A 26,705-nucleotide genomic window follows, 5' to 3' on the forward strand; every position below is an offset into this window, starting at 1 on the left:
AATGTTGAAAAAGAAAAACAAAGCTGGGGGCATCACGTTGCCTGATTTCAAGCTATATTACAAAGCAGTGATCCCAAGACAGCATGGTACTGGCACAAAAACAGACATATAGATCAATGGAACAGATTAGAGAGCCCAGATATGGGCCCTCAACTCTGTGGTCAAATAATCTTTGACAAAGCAGTAAAAAATATGCAATGGAAAAAAGACACTCTCTTCAATAAATGGTGCGGAAAGTTGGACCGCTATATACAGAAGAATGAAACTCAACCATTCCCTAACTCCATACACAAAGATAAACACAAAATGGATCAAAGACCTCAATGTGAGACAGGAATCCATCAAAATACTAGACGAGAACATAGGCAGTAACCTCTTTGACATCGGGCACAGCAACTTCTTTCAAGATACATCTCCAACAGCAAGGGAAACAAAAACGAAAATGAACTTTTGGGACTTCATCAAGATAAAAAGCTTCTGCACAGCAAAGGAAACAGTCAACAAAACAAAAAGGAAACCCACAGAATGGGAGAAGATATTTGCAAATGACACTACAGACAAAGGGCTGATATCCAAGATCTATAAAGACCTTCTCAAATTCAACACCCAAAAAACAAATAATCAAGTCAAACAATGGGCAGAAGACATGAACAAACACTTGTCAAAAGAAGACATACAAATGGCTGACACATGAAAAAATGCTCATCATTGTTAGCCATCAAGGAAATTCAAATCAAACCACATTGAGATACCACCTTACACCAGTTAGAATGGCAAAAATTGACAAGGCTAAAAACAACAAATGGAGAGGTTGTAGAGAAAGGGGAACACTCCTGCATTGTTGTGGGAATGCAAGTTGGTACAGCCACTTTGGAAAACAGTGTGGAGGTGCCTCAAAAAATTACAAATAGAGGTACCCTATGGCCCAGCAATTGCACTACTGGGTATTAACCAAAGACACAGATGTAGTGAAAAGAAGGTCCATATGTACCACAATGTTCATAGCAGCAATGTCCACAATAGCCAAACTATAGAAAGACCCAAGATGCCCTTCAACAGATGAATGAATAAAGAAGATATGGTCCATTTATACAGTGGAATATTACTCAGCCATCAGAAAGTGAGGCCAACATAGGCATGTGAGCCCTCTGTGGCCGGAATTGTTTGTGTGCTGTGGCGCACGCAGGGTAAGGTCGGGAACGCCCAGGCCTGAGAGGGGGAAAAGTCTCCCTCGCCTTGTTGTGTGCCTATGCCTCAGGCATCCGGTCAGCTGAGAAATGGCTCATGATGTTTTGAGTAATCTTGGGCACATTGTTCCTTGTGACGCCCACCGAGGAGAGTGGCTTCGTGTGCGGGGATGTGATGATCAGATAACATCCTGCTTCAAATGTATATGCGGGGTGTTGTCTGATCTCAGCATTCCTGCATAGGGTTTGATTTTATGTAGTTTCGGGGAATGGGTCATAAGGTACCTTTGCATAAGAACTGATCAGAGAATGAGATTTACTTAAGATATGTAATTATTCCGGTGCAACCGAATTTGATTTTGTCCTCTCTTGCGTAAAGAAGTATCGGGATATCTTAATGCTTACATTGTTAATCAGTAACAATATATTTTGATTGTAAAGAGCATAAAAGATGTCAAGAAATAAACGGCAGTATGCAGTTGCAAGTGCTGCCTTTGCTCTGCATCCCCTGTGTCCCGGTGATTTCGCGACCCTTACCCAGGGACCCCAACGCACTAGACGTTGACAATTGGCGCCCGAACAGGGACCCTGAAGGACGTTCAGGAAGGGTGAGTAATTTAATACAATACAGGGTCATGGGACAAGAAACCTCTACTCCTTATGTTCGAATGCTGAAGCATTCACTTGCTGTCTATGGCATTACTGTCGCTTCTACTGATATTGAGATGTGTTTGAAAGTGGTTCGAGACTGGAATCCTTGGTTTCCCGAGGAGGGCTCCCTGGAGGTGGATAATTGGCGGCGGGTCCGCCATAATGTAGAAAAGGCCATGAGGCAGGGGGAAAAGATTCCTGTACGATTTTGGTCCATCTGGTCGATTATATTTACAGTGTTAAGAGCAATGGAGGATGATCGCACGGTTGAGAATTTTCAGAGGGAAGTGGCTCCTTCGATACAGGACCTTCCCCTTGATACAGATGAGAAAAAGGCAATAGAAAAGGATGCCTTTAAGCTTGCACTGCCTCGCGAACCTAATGAGTGCGATAGCGATGAATCGAAACTGAAAGTAACGTCGGATCCCGAGACCGAGCACTTATGGAAGGTTTTTCAGCGGGTCATGACCATGGCGGGGGAATCTAAGAAAAGGCCTTCCGCTCCGCCTTTGCCGCCCGCGCTAGCCTTTTCTCCCAAAAATCCTTTTCTTTCTGCTGCTTTAGCTGAGCTTGATGCGTTAAAGGATAATGACGATGAGAGTGAGGATGACAGACCTATCTTTGCCTTTCCGGTTATTAGGCCTCCCCCGGTCCAGGGAGTAGCACAAGCACCATATTATGAAGGTATTTCAATAGATGATATTGGTCGCTTGAAAAAGGCAGTGACTCTATATGGACCGCAATCACATTATGTCAAAGAGCTACTTCTAGGTATAGCTCGACATTATAATAATTTTGCTCCAGAAGATTGGAGAGTCCTTTGTAGAGCTCTCTTAAAGGAGCCTGAATATCTGCAATGGCAGATGTGGTTCTCCGAGCTCTGTATGGATCAGGCTCGTCAGAACGCTTTAAGTAACAATCCTCGGGTCCAGGCTATAACTTATCAAATGTTGGCGGGAATAGGTCAATATTCTGATATTGCTGCTCAAGTTATTACCCCTGAAGAAATCCATGATCAATTACGGGAAATTAGTTTAGAAGCTTGGGATCGTATTCACCCAAAAGGAGAACATTATGGATCTTGGACTAAGGTTATTCAAAAGACTAACGAGCCTTATGTCGAGTTTTTATCACGATTAAAATTAACCTTGGAGAGAACTGTCATAGGGGAAGAAGCTAGACAGCAGCTGTTAAAACTGCTGGCATATGAAAATGCTAATGAGGATTGTAAGAGAATTATATTGCCTATTAAAGATACAGGAGATATTAATGCTTTCATGAAGGCCTGTAAGGATGTTACATCAGAGAGTAGAAAGATGCAGCTGTTTGCTGAAACAATGGCCACTACCTGGCATTCCTTGCAATCTAAGCAACTCGAGAACATGAAATGTTTTGGTTGCGGTCAATTAGGGCATTTGAAAAGGAACTGTAAAGAAAAGAAACCTGACAAAGGGCGCGGACCTGGAATTTGTCCACGATGTAAGAAGGGAAAACATTGGGCTCGAGAATGTCGCACTAAATTAAATACAAGTTTTGCAGAAAAGCCGCAGGGAAACTCGATTTCGGGCCCTACCCCGGGCCCAGGACAAATGAACAGGGGAAACCAACCATATTCTCCCTTAGCCCAGCTACCCAACACAGTGCCGCAGTGGACATACCAGCCATAAGGCCATTTACTTTAAAAGGAGGGGATAGACCTCAGAAAATTCCTACTGGAATTTATGGACCCTTACCAATTGGCACTTTTGCTCTATTAACAGGTCGCTCTTGTTTGACATCAAAAGGAGTGACTGTTCACTTAGGTATAATTGATGCTGATTACAGAGGAGAAATTCAAGTTCTTATGTCTTCCCTAGTTGATGTGTCCTTTGAAGCAGGAGAACGAATTGCCCAGTTATTGTTATTACCCTATCTCCCCATAGGTCAGACTACCGCTGTCAGGCATGGAGGGTTTGGCAGTACGGATCAAAAATGTGTTTTTTGGGCTACACAAATAACTCGTATGCAGCCCTTGATGACAGTTAAATTGAATACGAAAGATATTACTGTCTTGTTGGATACAGGGTCAGATATCACTATTATCAAAACTGTTGATTGGCCTGAAAATATCCCCTATAATGAGATTCCTTGTCAGATAAAAGGAGTTGGCAAGGCACCTGTCCGAAGTATTGGCTTAGCCACTCAATTTGTAACATTTACCTCCCAGGATGGGCAACTGGCCGTGTTAAAACCATATATTTTAGATGTTCCTTTAAATATTTTAGGCCGTGATGTTTTAGAACAGTGGGGAGCTCACCTGGAATTTTGATTATAGATGGAACCTATTAAAATATTATGGAAATCCGAAGATCCCTTGTGGATTGAACAATGGCCATTAACTAAGGAAAAATTGGCTGCTGCACACCAATTGGTAAGAGAGCAATTACAAAAACAACATATTGAACATTCCACTTCTCCGTGGAACTCTCCAATTTTTGTCATAAAGAAAACTTCAGGTAAATGGCGTTTACTTACAGATTTACGTGGAGTTAATAACTCCATGTTCCCCATGGGGGCTCTCCAGCCTGGGGTACCTTCACCGGCTGCCTTGCCGAGGGATTGGCATACAATGGTAATTGATCTACAGGATTGTTTTTTCACTATCCCTGTACATAAAGATGATAGGAAGCGTTTTGCCTTTTCACTTCCTTCTATAAATAGGCAGGGACCTCACCAAAGGTTTCAATGGAAGGTTTTGCCTCAAGGCATGATGAATTCCCCTACGATGTGTCAACTTTATGTTGACGCTGCCTTGCGTCCCGTGCGTCAAAAGTGGCCTCAGGTGTATATAGCTCATTATATGGATGATATTTTGTTTGCTAGCCCCCATCAAAATGAGTTAGAAGAAATCTTAAAATTATTGCCAGAGTATTTTATTCCTTTTGGATTGGTAATTGCTCCAGAAAAAAATCAAAAAGGAAGTATTATAAATTATTTAGGATATGTGATAGAAAGAAATACTGTTAGACCACAAAAAATAGCTATACGAAGGGATAATTTGAAGACTTTGAATGATTTTCAAAAATTATTAGGAGATATTAATTGGTTACGGCCATCTTTAGGTATCCCTACTTATCAATTACATAATTTATTTGATACATTACAAGGAAATTCTGATATTCATAGTCCCCGACAGCTTACTGCGGAAGCAGAAAAGGAATTACAATTTGTGGAAGAAAAAATTAAATCCGCTTTTCTTACTCGCATTGATCCTTCTTTACCCTTGACAATGTATATTTTAAATACATGGCAATATCCCACAGCTATTATTGGACAAAAAGAGTTGCCTGCTGAATGGATTTATACTAGACATCATTTTTCAAAAAATATCACTCCTTATGGTATTCAGATTGCATATTTGATAGAACAGGCTCGAGATAGAGCTATAATTATGACCGGATGTGATATTATGGATATAATTATTCCTCTTTCTAAAGATCAATTTTCATTTTTGTTACGGAATATAGAGGAATTACAGATTGCCCTTGCAGGGTATGTGGGACAAATTAATTACCATTTTCCTAAAGGAAAATTATGGGATTGTTTTCGTAAACAAGAATTTATTATTCAGGATATAATTAGTGAACAACCTTTGGTTAATGCACCCACTGTGTTTACAGATGGGTCAAAAACTAAAAGTGCATATTGGACAACTAAAAGGTATTGGGTTCAAAATACAGATTTTAATTCAGTCCAACAAAATGAATTATTTGCCATCGCCCAAGTATTAAAAGATTTTCCCTCTGCTGTGAATATTCTTGCTGATTCAGCATATGCTGTTGGGGTCGTTAAAAATGTATATACTGCCGTGGTATGTTCTAATAAGTCCAACCTACTTAGTTTATTTTTACTCTTACAAACTTTGTTAAGAAATCGTAATACTCGTATTTATGTAACTCATATTCGCTCTCATACTAATCTTCCTGGTTCCTTGGCTTATGGCAATGCTCAAGTAGACGCTTTGGTGTCATTTGCATCTGCAGACGAGGAACATAATTTATTGCATACCAATGCTGGTAGATTACATGTTCAGTATAAAATTCCTTATCGTCAAGCAAAACAAATTATAAAACAGTGTCCTATTTGCAGACCTTTACACTTACGTGCTGTAAAAGCTGGGGTTAATCCTCGAGGAACTTATGCCAACGAACTTTGGCAAATGGATGTTACTCATGTGGCACAATTTGGTCGCTTATCTTATGTACATGTTGTAATAGATACTTATTCTCAATTTATATGGGCCACAGCACAAATGGGTGAAACTACACAACATGTTATTACTCATTTATTAGAAACGTTTGCTGTGATGGGTTTACCTTCCAGTATCAAGACAGATAATGGGCCAGCATATAAAAGTAAAAAATTTCAAGCTTTCTGTTTGCAATATGGTATAATGCATAAAACAGGCATTGAATATAATCCCCAAGGACAGGCCATTGTGGAGCGTGCACACAATACTTTAAAATTGCAAATTAAAAAATTAAAAAGGAGGAAAACAGATCATATATTATCATTTACTCAATCTAATGCACGTTCCATTTTGTCACAAGTATTGTTTACATTGAATTTCTTGAATCTTCCGCAGGGAGATATTCTCTCGAGAGCAGAAAAACAGTTCATAGAGGGAGAGACGGCTCCTCTTCCCTTGAATGAACATATATGGTTTAAGCCCGCTGCGGATGCAGAATGGCAGCCAGGAGTGTTGCTTTATAGAGGGAAAGGTTATGCTTATGTTTCCACAGAAGATGGACAAACCTGTTCCTGGCTCCCGGCAAGGTGGATCCGGTCACGAACCAATTCGGACGGCTGTCAGGCGACGCATGAAGGCCCCGAGAGTGCATGAATCGTTGTTACAAGCTGATGAATCTCTCCTGCAAGCTATGGCTCACTTACATTTGGATAGGCGTCATCATTGGCGGCCTCCGCCTCTTGCTTTACCCACTTGGGGGCATATTAAAAAGCTTGCTGGGGAGGGACAGAAAATCTTGAAGCAAACAAGGAAGCCTTGTACACCTGAGCATTTGTTCTTGGCCCTGTGCGCTTTGCTTACCTAACCCACCTATGATGGAACCTGCACCTTGGGGAAGTGCAAATATTCCCATTTATACCTCCCCGATGATACTTTCACCTCCTTGGAAGAATCTGACTTATCTTAATCAGGATGACGGTACCTTTTTTAATTTCCTGCATAGAGGGGATGGTCCATATATTTGCTTGGGTCCCTCGCCATGTGTAAATATGAATTGGCAGAATTGGATTTTACCTGGACCAATGGTTAATTCCTCTCGCACTCAATTACAGAGGCTTGAGGCATGGTCTCTTAATATGACCTGGGGAAATGTCACCTTTGATGAATTTCCCTCGTTCCCTGCTTGTCCTGATTTTACTTATATTGGAATGGCCTATAAGCCATTTAAATGGCAGGAATGTGTTGGTAGGTTTGCAAAATATTATAAGGATCTGCTTATGTGGGGACCATATGGTCAATTTTTACAAAATTGTTCAGAGTGGGATGTCTTGCGCTGTAATTTATCCTTGTCTTATAGGATGCCCCCACGGAACCGATGGAATGAATCTGTAGTAAATCATCGATTGATGGCTTGGGGAGATGGCGGCATCGCAGACCCTCGCATATCACATCAAAAATTTCCAGATCATATTCAAACACACTTATGGAAAGTTGCAGCTGCGCTTAAGACTGTCAGACTTTATAATGGAACCTTTTCCGGCACAGCAAAGACTGCGTCGGCTTATAATTTCACCATTTTTAAAGAAATTAATGTAACCGCATGTGTACCTTTACCATATCTAATTTTGATAGGAAATTTTAGTTTTAATGATGGAATTAGCTGTATTAAATGTCGATTGTATTCTTGTATTAATAGTTCTATAGAATTTAAACCAGGATATTCTCTTATGATTTTGCAACAACGCTCTCATATTTGGCTTCCGGTAAATTTAGAACGTCTATGGGCTCAAAATCCAGTGGATGCTCTGGTATTGGAATTTTTCAGGAAAGTTTTAAAACGAACTAAACGATTGATTGGTATTGTTGTAGCGGTCATTCTAAGTTTAATTACGGTAACCACATTAGCCACTGTTTCTGGAATTGCGTTACATACATCTTTGCAAACTAAACATTTTGTAGAAAATTGGCACCGTGATTCACGGGATCTTTGGCTTTCCCAAACTATGATTGATACTCGTTTGCAAACGCAGATAGATGTTCTTAGACAAACTGTTAGTTGGTTAGGGAAGAAGGTTTTAACAATTGAAAGACAAATTTGGTTGCGTTGTGATTGGAATTCCACATCCTTTTGTATTACTAATTTAAGATATAATGAATCTCAACATGATTGGAGTATTATCCAGAAATATTTAGAGGGCAATTCATCGGTGACAGATATGATTAATAATTTGCATACTAATATTCAGGAGATATTTGGAAAACCCTTTGAGAATGAGGATGCTGCTACATTGGCTCAGTCGTTTTTGAAGCAATTTGAAGGACTAGACCCGAAGGGAATTATTCAGAGCTTAGGGCATACCGCTGGAGGAATCGGAATTTCATTAATTTTTGTTATATGCTGTTTTCTGTGCATGTATGTATGTTTTGTTCGACCTTCCCGGAAGTCTATTGCCACCCTTTGGTGGGCGTTTCTTTCTAAACAAAAGAAAAAAGAAGGAATTGAGGCCAACATAGGCATGTGAGCCCTCTGTGGCCGGAATTGTTTGTGTGCTGTGGCGCACGCAGGGTAAGGTCGGGAACGCCCAGGCCTGAGAGGGGGAAAAGTCTCCCTCGCCTTGTTGTGTGCCTATGCCTCAGGCATCCGGTCAGCTGAGAAATGGCTCATGATGTTTTGAGTAATCTTGGGCACATTGTTCCTTGTGACGCCCACCGAGGAGAGTGGCTTCGTGTGCGGGGATGTGATGATCAGATAACATCCTGCTTCAAATGTATATGCGGGGTGTTGTCTGATCTCAGCATTCCTGCATAGGGTTTGATTTTATGTAGTTTCGGGGAATGGGTCATAAGGTACCTTTGCATAAGAACTGATCAGAGAATGAGATTTACTTAAGATATGTAATTATTCCGGTGCAACCGAATTTGATTTTGTCCTCTCTTGCGTAAAGAAGTATCGGGATATCTTAATGCTTACATTGTTAATCAGTAACAATATATTTTGATTGTAAAGAGCATAAAAGATGTCAAGAAATAAACGGCAGTATGCAGTTGCAAGTGCTGCCTTTGCTCTGCATCCCCTGTGTCCCGGTGATTTCGCGACCCTTACCCAGGGACCCCAACGCACTAGACGTTGACAAGAAAGGATGAATACCCAACTTTTACATCAACATGGATGGGCCTGGAGGAGATTATGTTAAGTGAAATAAGTCAAGCAGAGAAAGTCAGTTATCATATGGTTTCACTTATTTGTGGAACATAAGGAATAGCATGGAGGACTTTAGGAGAAGGAAGGGAAAAATGAAAGGGGGGAAATTGGAGGGGGAGATGAACCATGAGAGACCATGGATTCCAACAAACAAACTGAGGGTTTTAGAGGGGAGCGTGTTGGAAGGATGGGGTAACTGGGTGATGGGTATTAAGGAGTGCACGTACTGCATGGATCACTGGGTGTTATACGCAAACAATGAATCATGGATCACTACATCAAAAATTAATGATATATTGTATGGTGATTAATATAATAAAATAAAAAAAATAGGTTAAAATTAAATGCATTTAAAAAACCTAATGAAGTACTGTATGGTGACTAACATAACATAATAAAATAAAATAAAATTTAAAAAAATAAAAATAAATAAAATAAACGTCCCAATCTTATGACTGTTGAGTGCCTTATTTATAAGTCTTCAAATATCATCCAAAATTTCTATCCCAGTGTGTCACCTCAGAGACAGACGTACTTGAGGTGTACTTCGGAGATTAAGGATAACTCCATCCAAGTCCTGGAAAATAGTGTTTCTTATTCACCAGTGTGTTCCCTCCACCTAACCAGATGAGTGCTCTTTTTTCTTCCTGTTTCCCCTCTCCCATTGGACCCATTGGCCCCCTTTGTGCTCTTGTCCTTCTGATGCCCTGCCTCTATTACCATGGACAGTGTTGCCTCATATTGTCCTTTACCTATAAACAGGAAGTAATTTTACATTGTACTCTTACATGTAAACCTTCTTTTCTAAATGGATTTTAGGTTAAATAGATGAGAGGATTTTATTCCTTCTAAAAGTTTAATAGTTACAAACATAATTTTAATTGTCACAGCATACCATCCTTTGCAAAAATAGGTAAATTATTTTAGAAGAAATGTGGAATGGTTTTTCCAGTATTATAAGTTGTTGTGCTATTTTCCATTCATTGTATAAGTAAAACTGCATCATGAGGGGAATAAAAGTAAAATTAGAAGCTTAGAAAAGAAGATAGATGTCGGCAACCTGAGATTGTGGGGAGGAAAGAAACTGCAGGTAATTTTTTTTTTTAATTAACATACAGTGTATTATTAGTTTCAGAGGTAGAATTTAGAGATTCATCAGTTGCATATAATACCCAGTGCTCATTCCATCAAGTGCCCTCCTTAATGCCCATCAGTCAGTTACCAAATCCTCCTACCCACTTCCCCTCCAGAAACCCTGTTTGTTTTTTCCTATAGCTAAGAATCTTTTCTTTTATTGTTATGTTAATCCCCATACATTACATCATTAGTTTTATTTATTTATTTTTTAAGATTTTATTTATTTATTTGAGAGAGAGAGAATGAGAGACAGAGAGCATGAGAGGGAGGAGGGTCAGAGGGAGAAGCAGACTCCCTGCCGAGCAGGGAGCCTGATGCGGGACTCGATCCCGGGACTCCAGGATCATGACCTGAGCCGAAGGCAGTCGCTTAACCAACTGAGCCACCCAGGCATCCCTACATCATTAGTTTTAGATGTAGTGTTCCATGATTCATTGTTCATAACACCCAGTGGCTCCATGCAGAACGTGCCCTCCTCAATACCCATCACTAGGCTAACACATCCTCCCACCCCCTCCCCTCTACAACCCTCAGTTTGTTTTTCAGAGTCCATCATCTCTCATAGTTCGTCTACCCCTCTGATTTCCCCCCCTTCATTCTTCCCCTCCTGCTATCTTCTTCTTCTTCTTTTTTTTTTCTTAACATCTATTGCATTATTTGTTTCAGAGGTACAGATCTGAGATTCAACAGTCTTGCACAATTCACAGCGCTTACAAAAGCACATACCATCCCCAGTGTCTATCACCCAGTCACCCCATCCCTCCCACCCGACCCCCCACTCCAGCAACCCTCAGTTTGTTTCCTGAGATTAAGAATTCCTCATATCAGTGAGGTCATATGATACATGTCTTTCTCTGTTTGACTTATTTCGCTCAGCATAATACCCTCCAGTTCCATCCATGTCGTTGCAAATGGCAAGATCTCATTCCTTTTGATGGCTGCATAATATTCCATTGTATATATATACCACCTCTTCTTTATCCATTCATCTGTCAAAGGACATCTTGGCTCTTTCCACAGTTTGGCTATTGTGGACATTGCTGCTATAAACATCGGGGTGCATGTACCCTTTCGGGTCCCTACTTTTGTATTTTGGGGTAAATACCCAGTAGTGCAATTGCTGGATCATATGGTAGCTCTATTTTCAACTTTTTGAGGAACATCCATACTGTTTTCCAGAGTGGCTGCACCAGCTTGCATTCCCACCAACAGTGTAGGAGGGTTCCCCTTTCTCCACATCCCTGCCAACATCTGTCATTTCCTGACTTGTTAATTTTAGCCATTCTGACTGGTGTGAGGTGGTATCTCATTGAGGTTTTGATTGGGATTTCCCTGATGCCGAGCAATATTGAGCTCTTTTTCATGTGTCTGTTGGCCATTTGGATGTCTTCTTTGGAAAAATGTCTGTTCATGTCTTCTGCCCATTTCTTGATTGGATTCTTTGTTCTTTGGGTGTTGAGTTTGATAAGTTCTTTATAGATTTTGGATACTAGCCCTTTATCTGATAGGTCATTTGCAAATATCTTCTCCCATTCTGTCGGTTGTCTTTTGGTTTTGTTGACTGTTTCCTTTGCTTTGCAAAAGCTTTTTATCTTGATGAAGTCCCAACAGTTCCTTTTTGCCCTTGCTTCCCTTGCCTTTGGCGATGTTTCTAGGAAGAAGTTGCTGCGGCTGAGGTCGAAGAGGTTGCTGCCTGTGTTCTCCTTTAGGATGTTGATGGACTCCTGTCTCACATTGAGGTCTTTCAACCATTTTGAGTCTATTTTTGTGTGTGGTGTAAGGAAATGGTCCAGTTTCATTCTTCTGCATGTGGCTGTCCAATTTTCCCAACACCATTTGTTGAAGAGACTGTCTTTTTTCCATTGGACATTCTTTCCTGCTTTGTCAAAGATTAGTTGACCATAGAGTTGAGGGTCCATTTCTGGGCTCTCGATTCTGTTCCATTGATCTATGTGTCTGTTTTTGTGCTAGTACCATACTGTCTTGATGATGACAGCTTTGTAATAGAGCTGGAAGTCCGGAATTGTGATGCCGCCAGCTTTGCTTTTCTTGTTTAACATTCCTCTGGCTATTCAGGGTCTTTTCTGGTTCCATACAAATTTTAGGATTATTTGTTGCATTTCTTTGAAAAAAGTGGATGGTATTTTGATGGGGATTGCATTGAATGTGTAGATTGCTCTAGGTAGCATTGACATCTTCACAATATTTGTTCTTCCAATCCATGAGCATGGAACGTTTTTCCATTTCTTTGTGTCTTCCTCAATTTCATTCATGAGTATTTTATAGTTTTCTGAGTACAGATCCTTTGCCTCTTTGGTTAGATTTATGCCTAGGTATCTGATAGTTTTGGGTGCAATTGTAAATGGGATCGACTCCTTAATTTCTCTTTCTTCTGTCTTGTTGTTGGTGTATAGGAATGCCACTGACCTCTGTGCATTGATTTTATATCCTGCCACTTTACTGAATTCCTGTATGATTTCTAGCAGTTTTGGGGTGGAGTCTTTGGGATTTTCCACATAAAGTATCATATCATCTGCAAAGAGTGAGAGTTTGACTTCTTCTTTGCCAATTTGGATGCTTTTTATTTCTTTTTGTTGTCTGATTGCTGTGGCTAGGACTTCCAATACTATGTTGAATAGCAGTGGTGATAGTGGACATCCCTGCCACGTTCCTGACCTTACGGGGAAACTCTCAGTTTTTCCCCATTTAGAATGATATTCGCTGTAGGTTTTTCATAGATGGCTTTTATGATATTGAGGTATGTACCCTCTATGCCTATACTCTGAAGAGTTTTGATCAAGAAAGGATGCTGTACTTTGTCAAATGCTTTTTCTGCATCTATTGAGAGGATCGTATGATTCTTGTTCTTTCTTTTGTTAATGTATTGTATCATGTTGATTGATTTGCGGATGTTGAACCAACCTTGCAGCCCAGGGATAAATCCCACTTGGTCGTGGTGAATAATCCTTTTAATGTACTGTTGGATCCTATTGGCTAGTATTTTGGTGAGAATTTTTGCATCCATGTTCATCAGGGATATTGGTCTATAGTTCTCCTTTTTGATGGGGTCTTTGTCTGGTGTTGGGATCAAGGTAATGCTGGCCTCATAAAATGAGTTTGGAAGTTTTCCTTCCATTTCTATTTTTTGGAACTGTTTCAGAAGAATAGGTATTAATTCTTCTTTAAATGTTTGGTAGAATTCCCCTGGGAAGCCATCTGGCCTGGGCTTTTGTGTGCTGGGAGATTTTTGATGACTGCTTCAATTTCCTTAGTGGTTATAGGTCTGTTCAGGTGTTCTATTTCTTCCTGGTTCAGTTTTGGTAGTCGATACATCTCTAGGAATGCATCCATTTCTTCCAGGTTATCTAACTTGCTGGCATAGAGTTGCTCATAATATGTTCTTATAATTGTTTGTATTTCTTTGGTGTTGGTTGTGATTTCTCATCTTTCATTCATGATTTTGTTGATTTGGGACATTTCTCTTCTCTTTTTGATAAGTCTGGCCAGGGGTTAATCAATCTTGTTAATTCTTTCAAAGAACCAGCTCCTAGTTTCTTTGATCTGTTCTACTGTTCTTTTGGTTTCTATTTCATTGATTTCTGCTCTGATCTTAATTATTTCTCTTCTCCTGCTGGGTTTAGGCTTTATTTGCTGTTCTTTCTCCAGCTCCTTTACGTGTAGGGTTAGGTTGTGTACTTGAGACCTTTCTTGTTATTTGAGAGAGGCTTGTATTGCCATATACTTTCCTCTTAGGACTGCCTTTGCTACATCCCAAAGATTTTGAATAGTTGTGGTTTCATTTTCATTGGTTTCCATGAATTTTTTAAATTCTTCTTTAATTTCCTGGTTGACCCATTCATTCCTTAGTAGGATGATCTTTAGCCTCCATGTATTTCTTTCCGACTATCCTCTTGTGATTGAGTTCTAGTTTCAAAGCATTGTGGTCTGAAAATAGGCAGGGAATGATCCCAATCTTTTGGTACCAGTTGAGACCTGATTTATGACCTAGGATGTGATCTATTCTGGAGAATGTTCCATAGGCACTAGAGAAGAATGTGTACTCTGTTGCTTTGGGACGGAATGTTCTGAATATGTCTGTGAAGTCCATTTGGTCCAGTGTGTCATTTAAAGTCTTTATTTCCTTGTTGATCTTTTGCTTAGATGATCTGTCCATTTCAGTGTGGGAGGTGTTAAAGTCCCCCACTATTATTGTATTGTTGTCGATGTGTTTCTTTGCTTTTGGTATTAATTGCCTTATATAATTGGCGGCTCCCATGTTAGGGGCATAGATTTTTACAATTGTTAGATCTTCTTGTTGGATAGACCCTTTAAGTAGGATATAGTGTCCTTCCTCATCTCTTATTACAGTCTTTGGTCTAAAATCTAATTTGTCTGATATAAGGATTGCCACCCCAGCTTTCTTTTGGTGTCCATTTGCATGGTAAATGGTTTTCCACCCCCTCACTTTCAATCTGGGGATGTCTTTTGGTCGAAACTGAGTCTCTTGCAGACAGCATATCGATGGGTCTTGTTTTTTAATCCAATCTGATAGCCTGTGTCTTTTGATTGATGCATTTAGCCCATTTACATTCAGGGTAACTATTGAAAGATAGGAATTTAGTGCCATTGTATTGCCTGTAAGGTGACGGTTACTGTATATTGTCTGTGTTCCTTTTTGGCCTATGTTGCTTTCAGGCTCTCTCTTTGCTTAGAGGACCCCTTTCAAGATTTCTTGTAGGGCTGGTTTCGTGTTTGCAAATTCCTTTAGTTTTTGTTTGTCCTGAAAGCTTTTTATCTCTCCTTCTATTTTCAATGACAGCCTAGCTGGATATAGTATTCTTGGCTGCATATTTTTCTCATTTAGTGCTCTGAATATATCCTGCCAGTCCTTTCTGGCCTGCCAGGTCTCTGTGGATAGGTCTGTTGCCAATCTAATGTTTCTACCATTGTAGGTTACATATCTCTTCTCCTGAGCTGCTTTCAGGATTTTGCCTTTGTCTCTGAGACTCATAAGTTTTACTATTAGATGTCGGGGTGTTGACCTATTTTTATTGATTTTGAGAGGGGTTCTCTGTGCTTCCTGGATTTTGATGCCTGTTTCCTTCCCCAAATTAGGGAAGTTCTCTGCTATAATTTGCTCCATTATACCTTCTGCCCCTCTCTCTCTTTCTTCTTCTTCTGGGATCCCAATTATTCTAATATTGTTTCATCTTATGGTATCGCTTATCTCTCGAATTCTGCCCTCATGATCCAGTAGTTGTTTATCTCTCTTTTTCTCGGCTTCTTTATTTTCCATCATTTGGTCTTCTATCTCACTGATTCTTTCTTCTGCCTCATTTATCCTAGCAGTTAGCACCCCTGTATTTGATTGCACCTCATTAATAGCCTTTTTGATTTCTACTTGGTTAGATTTTAGTTCTTTTACTTCTCCAGAAAGGGTTTCTCTAATAACTTCCATGTTTTTTCAAGCCCAGCTAGTATCTTTAAAGTGATGATTCTGAACTCTAGATCTGACATCGTACTAATGTCCGTATTGATTAGGTCCCTGGCAGTCGGTACTACCTCTTGTTCTTTTTGTTGCGGTGATTTTTTCCATCTTGTCATTTTGTCCAGAGGAGAATAGATTAATGAGAGAACAAAATGCTAGCAGGGTAACAACGTTCCCAGAAAATATACTCTAAACAAATCAGAAAAGACCTGAAGCAGTGGGAAAAGAAAGGGAAAGAGAGAAAAAAGAAAAAGAAAAAAAAAGGAAAAGAAAAAGATAAAGATAAAAACAAACAAAAACAGAAAAAAAAACAAAAAAAACAATGTGATCAAATATGATCAGGCTGGTATATAGATCAGTGCCACACACTAGATTTTGGGTGTATTTGGTCTGTTAGAAGAAAGTGCCTCCCAAAATTTTAAGGAAAGAAAAGCTTATATATGTACAAAAATAAGGGTTGATATTATGAAGGGATGGAATATGACTATAAGGATGGAAATTATAAAAAATTTTATAAAAGGAATTGATAAGAAGTTGTTTGAAAAAAGAAAGAAGAGGATGTAAAAAAAAAAAAAAAGGGAGAGAATGTGATCAGGCAGGGGAGTAGAAAAAACCATACAATAGAGATTTAGGGTATATTTTGATCTGTTAGAAGAAACTATCTCAAAATTTTAAAGAGAGAACAACTTATATATATATGCCAAATATATGGGTAACTACTATGAAGGGATAGAATATGACTCTAAAAATGAAAACTAAAAATGAAAACTAAAAATGTTTTTTTTTAAAAAAGGGATTGATCGGGGCGCCTGGGTGGCTCAGTCGTTAGGCGTCTGCCTTCGGCTCAGGTCATGGTCCCAGGGTCCTGGGATCGAGCCCCGCATCGGGCTCCCTGCTCGGCAGGAAGCCTGCTTCTCCCTCTGACCCTACCCCTGCTTGTGTCCCTTTCTCGCTGTATCTCTCTGTCAAATAAATAAATAAAATCTTTAAAAATAAATAAATAAATAAATAAAAAATAAATAAATAAAAAAGGGATTGATAAGATGTTGGTTGAAAAAGGGAAAAAGAAAAATTTAAAAAAAAAGCTAAAAAAAAATTAAATTTGATAGACTAAAGAATCATGGTAAAAAAGCCATGGATTCTATGTGCATTATTCCCCTAGCGCTGGAGTTCTGCGGTTCTCATTGATCGGTATACTTGAACTTGGCTGGCTGTTCTCGCTGATCTTCTGGGGGAGGGGCCTGTTGCCGTGGTTCCCAAATGTCTTTGCCGGAGGCGGAATTGCCCCACCCTTGCCGGTCCGGACTAAGTAATCTGTTCGGGTTTGCTCTCCGGAGCTTTTGTTCCCTGCAAGCTTTCCGTACAGCTTTGGAGGCGGAGAGTGAAAATGGCGGCCTCCCAATCTCCACCCCGGAGGAGCTGAGAACTCGGGGTCCCGCTCCTCAGCGAGCCCCCAGAGAAAAGCCGTCAGTCCCTCCCGTCTCCCCGGTCTCCGGCCGCACTCCGTGCTCACCCGGCCTGTGACCGCGCCTTTCTATCTGGCACCCGACCCCGGGTGGAGTCTCCAAACCCAGCAGATCCCTGCGGTGCGCTCCCGCACCTCTCCTCCCGGGAGAGGAAGGGGAGTCTCCCCGGATCTGCCGCTTGTTGGGTCCCTGCTGGAGGAGCAGTGGCCCGACTGTGCCGCGGATCACGGTCTATGACAACCCCGAGCTGAGAGCCCGCGCCTGGGCTCCGTCTCTGCAGCCGGCTTCCCCGCTCCGATCCCTGGGAGCTCTGCCGCACTCAGGCACCCCCGGTCTTTCTGTGACCCCGAGGGTCCTGAGACCACACTGTCCCGCGAGGGTTCCACCCCCTACTTAGCCACCGGAGCGACGTCCCTCAGCGGAGCCGACTTCTAAAAGTTCCGATTTTGTGCTCCGCGGCTCTATCACTTGCCAGAAGCGGCCGACGGAGGCCCCTCCCCCGCCGTTTATCCTCCCAAATATCACCTTGGAGTCACTTCTCCGCACGTCCTACCTTCCAGAAAGTGGTCGCTTTTCTGTTCAGAGAGTTGCTGCTATTCTTTTCTTCGATCTCCTGTTGAGTTTGTAGGTGTTCAGAATGGTTTGATCCCTATCCAGCTGAATTCCTGAGAGGAGACGAAATCCAGGTCTCCTACTCCTCCGCCATCTTGCTCCTACTGCAGGTAATTTTGAGCAAATACATGATGTATTGGTTGGGGCCATGGTTTTTGTTTTCTTGTTTGTTTTTTTAAGTTCTGGATCTTTCATTTTGTTTAACCTGGAAATGTAAGAATTATTTTGTGTGAAATGAGTCTAAGAACAAAGATCTCTGAGGAATTTAAATGATTACAAATGGTTCCCTGCATGCTTAGCAAAATTAGTATTCTTGCTAGATACTGGAATTCACAAAGGATCATTATTATAGACATGTACCAATGTAATTTGTGCAGAAAAGTTGTTTGTAAAGTTAACTCAGATCAATACACATGCATTTTTATTATCCTTTTGCAGAAATCCCTACTTGGGGCATCTTTTTGCTTTGCTTAAAAATCACATAGAGCCTATGGACTCTATTATGGCATTTATACAAACCATGCAGTTGCATAATGAATAATCCTATCTTAAAAATGGATAACGTTTTTACTGTTTTCAAAGTATTACTAGTTGAAGAACTTCACTTGTGTCTCATACATAATGCCTTGTGAATTTAGTAAGGAAATTATAGAATTTGATATACTGGATGAAGAAATTCATATTTAAAGATATTGAGAGAATTGCTGGTTAGTAGTGATTCTGAAACCATCATACTAGTCTTAAAATACCTATTTCAAAACTTTATATAAACATCCCATATTTTTGTTCCATATAACTATAACGTGGCTTAAAATCATTGCATTTATTTCATCATTATTTAAATTAAATTTACTACTATAATTTGTTATTGTAATATTCTTTACTGTGGTAAAATATATAAAACAAAAATTTCCATCTTAACCATTTTAAGGGTATAATTCTGTGGCACTAATTACATTCCGAATATTGTACAACTATTACCACTATCTATTTCCAAAGGTTGTATTAACCCAAATAGAAACTCTATCCAATAAGGAATAACTTCTCATTCTGCCCTGTCCCCAGGCCCTAGTAACATTTAGTTTCTAAATGCATGAATTTGCCTAGATATTTTGTAAAAATGTAATCATGCAATATTTGTTCTGTTGTGTCTGGCTCATTTCATTTAGCATAATGTTTCAAGGAGCATCCTTATTGTAGCAAAAATCAGAATTTCATTCCTTTTGTGGCTGAATAATATTCTGTTGTACATATATACTACATTTTGTTTATCTATTCATCAGTTGATGGACTTTTAGTTGTTTCCACCTTTTGGCTACTGTGAATAATGCTGCAATAAATGTTGGTGTACATAAATCTGTTGGAGAACTTGTTTTCTCTTATTTGGGGTATATACATAGGAGTTGAATTTTTGGGTCTGATCGTAATTCTGTGTTTCACTTTCTGAGGAAGTGCCCAACTGTTTTCCATAGTGGCTGCACCATTTTACATTCTCATCAGCAGTGAGTGATGCTTCCAGTTTCCTCACATTGTTACCAAACTGATTATTTTCTTTTTAATTTTCTTTTTAAAAATTATATCCATCCTTTTTGATGTGATGTAATATCTCATTATGGCTTTATTTGCATTTCCCTCATGACTAACGATCTTGAGTATCTTTCTTGTGCTTCTTGGCCCATTGCATATCTTCTTTGGAAAAAAGGTCTATTCTAATCATTTGCCCATTTTTAAAATCTGTTTGCTTGTGTTTGTTCTTGAGCTACAGCAATTCTTTATATAAACAGTAATCAGATATATGATTTGCAAACATTTTCCTCTTATGATAGTGTTTTTTGATGTGCAAAAGTTTTAAATTTTAATGATGTCCAATTTACTTTTTTATTTTGTTGCTCATGCTTTTGCATCGTATCTAAGAATGTGTTGCCAAAATTGAGGTCATGAAGATTTATCCTTATATTTTCTCCTAAGAACTTTATGATTTTAGCTCTTATATTTAAGCTGTTGACCCGTTTTGAGTTAATTCCTGAATATGGTTTGAATTGGAGTCCAACTTCATTCTTCTGCACATGGAAATCTGGTTGCCCAATACCATCTGTTGAAAAGCCAAATTTTTCCCCATTGAATGGCCTAGGCACTCTTGTCAAAATCACATGGCCATTGATACATGGGTATGTTAGTATACTCTCCGTTCTATTGTATTGTTCTACCATCTATCCATGTCAGTACCTCACTGTTCTAATTATTGTAGCTTTGTATTAAGTTTTGAAATGAGGAAGTGTGAGTCTTCTGTTCTTTTTTTTTTAATATTTCTTTTGATTATTTTGGGTCTTTGCAATTCCATATGAATTTAGGGATCATTTTTTCCATTTCTGGGGAAAAAAAAGGCTGTTGCAATTTTGATAGGGATTGTGTTCAATCTGTGGATTATTTTTCAATTGATATCTAAAAATATGAAGTCTTCCAAATCCATGAACATGGGATCCTGTCTTTTATTTAGGTCTTAATTATTTTCTTTCAGTGATGTTTTATAGTTTCCATGGGGATTAATATTTAATCTCCGAAATTTGTAACAATCTAGTTTAAACTGTTATGGACTTATCTCCAGTAACATGAAAACTCTACTCCCACTCAACTCTGTCCTTCCCATTAATGTTGTTGTCATTTCAAATAAGATCTTTATACATTGCATGCCCAATACATATGCATTTTTGATTTTTATAATGTTTTATGTACCTTTTTATTTGAAAGAAACAAAAATTGGAGTTGCAGACCCCAACTACAATAATACCAGTTTTACCTGGGACCATTTTTCTTTCTTTTTCTGTGTTTTCCATCAGCTTTTTGAGCATAAGACAGTGGTTTAATTCTTTGTCTAGTAAACCCAACATCTGGACTTCACCAAGGGTGTTGTTTGTCAACTGATTTTGTTCCTTTACATCAGGCATACTTTCCTAGTTCTTTTTATGCCACATAATTTATTTGTTGTTGAAAACTGGGAATTTGGACATTATAATGTGGCAGTGGTAAAATCAGATCATTTTCATTCCCCAAGGTTTGCTATTTTGTCTTGTTTTTTGAAGGTTTACTATTCTGTGTAGTGAGTTGATGTTGTCACAACTATTTTTGCAGAGATTGCCTTCCTTTTCATGTTTGATTATTGAGGCTCTCCTCCTTAGCTTGCATTCTGCTAGTGCTTTTCATGAATGCCAGGAGAGGGGAAAAAAAAAAAAAAAAAAAAAAAAAACCTCTCTTGGCTCTGTGCTGGGGCTGCCCTTCACCACTCAGCCAGATTTGTACTGAGCCTAAGATCAGCCCAAGGGGAAAGCACAAGGACTTCTAAGACCTTTTTGGAGCCTACATCTTGCCCTGGGACATGAATGTGGCTTTTTAAATCCCTTCTTAGTGTGTAGTGCTTCTGATGCTCTGACCAAAGTGACTCTCTCCAGCCTCTTTCTCCCAGGACTCAGTCTGTTGTGGGTCTCAACTGTAATCTTTTGTCTAGGTGCCTGTAGCTTGTTCATCTAGTTTACAACAATTTCAGTTAATGCCCTATGCTTTCCCAGCCTGGGTGAGTGCCGAGGTAGGCAAAACAGAGAAGAGCACCTTGCGTTAGACCCCTAGAAGCCCCCAGACAGATGGAAATGGCCCTGCACAATAATTTGTGACTGGGTTCTGCTCTGCTGCTTTGGAGTCAGGGACCAGGGTCCCTCACTGGGAATATGATCCATGGCCTTCAAGACTATAGTGGAACCACGAGGGGCTGGGACTCGGTTACCATTGCCTTTCTTTTGATGTAAGGTTTGCTTGGTTGCTGTGAGCCTTTGACTTTTTTTCAGAGTTCTGACAAAGTATGTTCTGGCCATTTCTGCTTGTTGTGAAGTGTTTTGTGAGGGATGGGAGCTTGCAGCTGCCTACTCTACCATGGAGCTTATCTCACTCATATGCTAGAGTTCACTTCTTAATTCTCTCAACCCTAATGGCAACTAAAGTCTTCATGTTATATGGGTTTTATGTAGATATAAGACAGGATTATGAACAAAAAATTTGATTTTTCCCTGGACTGAAATCAAAATTGAACTACTGGGAATTCATCCAGAAATTCATCAGCATTATACTCATTTCCATTATTGGCTTTTGAGCCATTTTGACTAATTTCCTTCTAGATAGCTTCTGTGATTTTTATTATTTATTTATTTTTTTAAAGTTTTTATTTAAATTCCACTAAGTTAACATACAGTGTAATATTAGTTTTAGGTGTACAATATGTGATATTTTTCATGTCTCATTTCTGGTAAGGTTTACAATTTAAAACTATAATAATTTTATTCTATAATTTTAAATTTATAACTATTGTATTTTATATAATATTGTATAATGAACATTATTTTTCTTACTGTTAACATTTTCTTACAATTTAAAATTAGTATTTTTTTCAAAGTATTTCAGATATACAAGTTTTAGTGGTCTTTACTGGTCAAAAGCTACTAATAAATATAAGATATTAGGCATAAGGGAAATATCTTAAAGATGCTAGTACATAAAGGATATGATAAATACACCACTGGGAAGTTCTTCCCCTTAAACCCAACTTCCAACCTCAGACTATTTATTGTACTTTTCTTATAACAAGGTAATGGCCTGTTTTATAGAAAACTTTCTAAAATATGAAAAAGTACAAAAAATAAAAAGAAAAAGCACTCTTATTTTGTCTCAAAAAATAATAAAAAATAATTAGAGAAACCATCCCACTCAGGGCAGGCTGAGTTTGTGTTTCTCAGCTCTATTCCAGGAAGGGATGCTAAAAGAACAAAAACCACATCAGCAGACAGGAAGCAGATAACCATGGCCCCTGGTGACAGCCCAGCAAAATCCAGCAAAGGATATTTCAAAGCAGCTGATGAACCAGAATGTGTAGCCCTCCTTCACAATGGACTAGCACAGGAAATTTCCTTAGACTTTGTTGACCATTCATTCTAGAACACCTGGCACATCTCCACATTTTCAAGGAGGGCAGGGGGAAGGAGCTTCTGCCTTGTGAGCAAGCCAGCAGTGTATTTCTACTGTAAGGAAAAATAAAGTTTAAAATATCCCATACCTACCAAACTTCGAGGTGAAAAAAGATTTCTCTAGCCAGGCACACAACTCTATTCCCTCATCCATATCTGTTTTGTTTTTTGTTTTTGTTTTTGTTTTTGTTTGTTTGTTTTGTAAATGACTCATTCAATAAATACTAGGAAAGAAATGAAAAAAGAGCTAGCTTCTGATCACTGTATAGAAAGACCCATGCCAAAGGGGATGGAGATAGGAAAAATGGCAACAAAGAAGAACACTCAGCTGCCAGTTCTTGCCAGAGAGCAAATGACAATCAGGCCCAAATATATTGCCATGAATTAAGAGAATGAAATTTTAATGAAGCAATTGCTTTTATAAAATAGGAGAAAGATCCTCAGTGCAAAAGCTTAGGGACGACATGGTGCAACACAGAAGCTGAAATGTGAACTGGCAGAGCTCAGCAAGAAGGGGAAGGAATACAACTCTCATTGAAATGGGAGTCTCAGCAAAAGCTAAAAAAAGCAAATGAAACAACACCGCTGAGAACACAGTGTGTGAGAAAAAGGAAAGGACTCAGAAACACGAGTATAACAAATTAAAAATAAATATATAGTTAATAAATATTGTGGATAAATTGCACAGGGAGAAGACGGGCCGGGGATATTCATCATATAGCTACTATTTGATGTCCACTGAATAGAAGCCATAGCAAAGAAAAAAATAACTACAATTATAATTTAAAGATTATTTTTAAGAAATATGAGAATCTTTACAGCATACATTGAGAAAAGAACAGGGCACAGATATTCTGGTATAGTTGCTGCTTGCCAGAGTTAAGGAAAGAAGCTCTTCAGGCATCAAGTCATACTATTCAACTTATAAGAAGGAAAATACCGAGCTGACAGTAACCTTCAGGGCTTGAAGAGTCAGGGTGATAACCAGGACATCAAGTCAAATATCACTCAGTTGTCTGACAGCTAACCCAACTGTCATTCATGTGCAAAGAATGACTCAAAAATATTGGAAGAATTCTGGGAGTAGAGTTGCAAGAAGCTTTTCTGGTAGAAAATATCAGGCAGAAAATCTTGCTGACAAAGAACTGAAAAAAAATTCAGGGGGGCATTAAAATATTTAACTGTGGGGTTAAGACTACTTGAAATGGACATTCATGTTACATGTGAAATACAAATGTTGGCAAGAACTGAAAACATAAATAACAAAAGTTGAGAGGTTGAAAAGAAGCCGAGAGAAAGCCAGGATCATATAAATCTATTTATCTTTAAAAGGAAAGCACGAAAAAAAAGGAGAAGAAAATCTTACACACCTGACAGTGGAGGGTGGGAAAAAAAGACCTAGAAACACATGAATGTCCTCATTCCTCACCAAAGTGGATCAATAGATATTATGTGAGAAAATAATTAGTATAATTATAGAGAATTAATATGATAGAAATAATTACTTTAACAAAAATAAAATTTCTATAATTAGAACAACAGAACAGAAAACAAAACTAATATGAAAGCAAAATAAACAAAAACACAATAAACAAAAGAGTTTTCATGCAGTGAAAACTCTTAAAAGGAAAAACAGAAAAAATATGAGAAAGTATAAAATTAATACTGGCTATATGTGTCCAATCTATAAAAATAAACTACCTAGATTTACCTATTAGGAGTCAGAATTCCAAGGTAATATACCTTAGTAAAATTCATCCATCCTCACTGAAAAGTGATTTATGAGGGTTGAAAGTAAACAGAAAGAAAACAGAGAACCGCAATCTTAATCCCACAAGAGGTTGAATTTGGGAGAAAAGACCATCAAGAGATCAAGACAGAGCAATTAATGAAAAAATCTAAAATCTGTATTGAAAGTAAAAAGGTAATATTTTGGGGTAGCTAAGTACCAAATAATATGACATTGTCATAATGCAAAAACAGGAGGAAATATAAGGATAAATATATGGAAAAACAGTAGTTTACAGTGGGGATTGGCAAATCACCACTCATAGGCCAGCATGTTCTGCCATCTGATTTTGTAAAGAGAGTCTCATTGGCACACAATGGTGTCCTTTTGTTTGTTTCCCAGGGGCCATTTTGGGCTGCGAAGGAGCTAAATCATTGCAACAGAGCCTGGATGACACACAAAGCCTAAAGTAGTTACTGTCTGATCCTTTATAGAAACAGGTTGCCAGCTCCGGTCTAGGCGACTTCACCCATGGTAGTTATAGATAGGGCGAAAAGGACAACCCCCAAACAAAAAACACTAAATAACAGGATAGCGTAAATTCTTACTATATTATGTATATGTTTACACATGAACCCTCTAAATTCAGAAAATACACACCAAAAAAAAGGGGGGGTCAGGGTGGCTCCATTGGTTAAGCGACCAACTCTTGGATTAGGCTCAGGTCATGATGATCTCATGGCTCCTGAGATCCGGCTGCATTTAGGTCCCTTAGGCTCCACGCTTAGAGAAGTCCGCTTAGATATCCTCTCCCTCTGCCCCATCCCCCGATCGTGCATGCTCTCTCTCTCAAATAAATAAATCTTTAAAAAAAATCAGAAAATACACTCTCTCAGAGTGACAATAACCATTTTAAAAAACAAGAAACTGTAATAAGGCTAAAAGTAAGCAATCTATTTTGCAAAGTAGAAAAAGACATTGACAAATGCTCCCATTACAGTTCAATACCTTAAAAAAATCACAACATAATCAGAAAACAAAATGATTCCACTACTTGGGAATTCAAAATATTTTCCTTAAATAGCACTTGGGTCAAGTAGAAAACCAAAATAGAATATTATTGGGAATCTACAGAATAACAAAAAACCAACCATATGTTAAAACCTGTGGGAGAAAGCTACAGCAGAGCCAAGAGAAAGACATTCCTTATATCCTTAAAGTACTAAGTCTTGTATACTTAAAGTACTAAGAAAGAAAGTAAAAATAAAATGTATGGGGTGAAGGAGTGAATGGTGAGTGAAGTTAAAAAGTAATGCTAGGGGCACCTGGGTGGCTTAGTCGGTTAAGTGTCTGCCTTCGGCTCAGGTCATAATCCCGGGGTCCTGGGATCGAGCCCCGCATTGGGCTCACTGCTCGGCGGGAAGCCGGCTTCTCCCTCTCCACCACTTGTGCTCTCTCACATGCTCTCTCTCAAATAAATAAAATCTTTTTTTAAAAAAGAAGTAATTCTATAAAATATAGACCTTACTACTCTAGTTACTTTTTTTTTAAAAAAGTAAGTTTTTAAATTTAAATTCCAGTTAGTTAACATACAATATGATATTAGTTTCAGGTGTACAATATAGTGATTCAACACTTCCATCAATACCCAGGGATCATCAGACAAGTGCACTCCTATTTCCCCCACCCCCCCATCTCCTGGACTTCCAGTCCTTTGTGTTTGTGTTTTGTTCAGGTTTAGGAGAGGACAGAGATAAAAGTGCTTGGCTCACCCTGGAGGGTTTGGGGTTGTCAATAAGCAGATAATGTGGGGGGTGGTCTTTGAGGAAGTGATATTGGTGGGGCTGTTGGAATATGAAGAGAGTTGTATTAGGTAGAAAAGGAGGAGGAGGGCAGTATGGAAGACATGGGAAAGAATCTTCTAATATACTTTTCTCAATTGCATCAGAAGCATCTTAAGGACCAATGACAGAGCTAACGTGGATTTATCTCCTACAGA

The 26,705-nt window shown here is 39.0% G+C and overlaps 1 protein-coding gene and 1 long non-coding RNA gene across 5 annotated transcripts in view; both read left to right on the top strand.

Annotated features, from left to right (window-relative positions):
* The window catches only part of LOC118532788 (uncharacterized), a 957,805-nt gene that overhangs the window by 677,333 nt on the left and 253,767 nt on the right, over positions 1-26,705 (top strand). The window lies entirely within an intron of this gene.
* On the top strand, positions 1,378-9,136 carry LOC144381430 (endogenous retrovirus group K member 13-1 Env polyprotein-like). Of its 3 annotated transcripts, none has more exons than XM_078069892.1 (2): positions 1,378-1,795; positions 7,424-9,136. In XM_078069892.1, exon 2 carries the CDS (start codon positions 7,425-7,427, stop codon positions 8,586-8,588), a length of 1,164 nt encoding a protein of 387 aa, XP_077926018.1. In that variant the 5' UTR covers positions 1,378-1,795; position 7,424; the 3' UTR covers positions 8,589-9,136. The 3 variants fall into 3 exon arrangements, with proteins under 3 accessions (XP_077926018.1, XP_077926016.1, XP_077926017.1); XM_078069890.1 differs by having other exon boundaries at positions 1,381-1,795; positions 6,463-9,136; XM_078069891.1 differs by having other exon boundaries at positions 1,381-1,795; positions 6,620-9,136.

This window comes from Halichoerus grypus, chromosome 3 (assembly GCF_964656455.1).
Source record: "Halichoerus grypus chromosome 3, mHalGry1.hap1.1, whole genome shotgun sequence".
NCBI classification, from domain to species: domain Eukaryota; kingdom Metazoa; phylum Chordata; class Mammalia; order Carnivora; family Phocidae; genus Halichoerus; species Halichoerus grypus.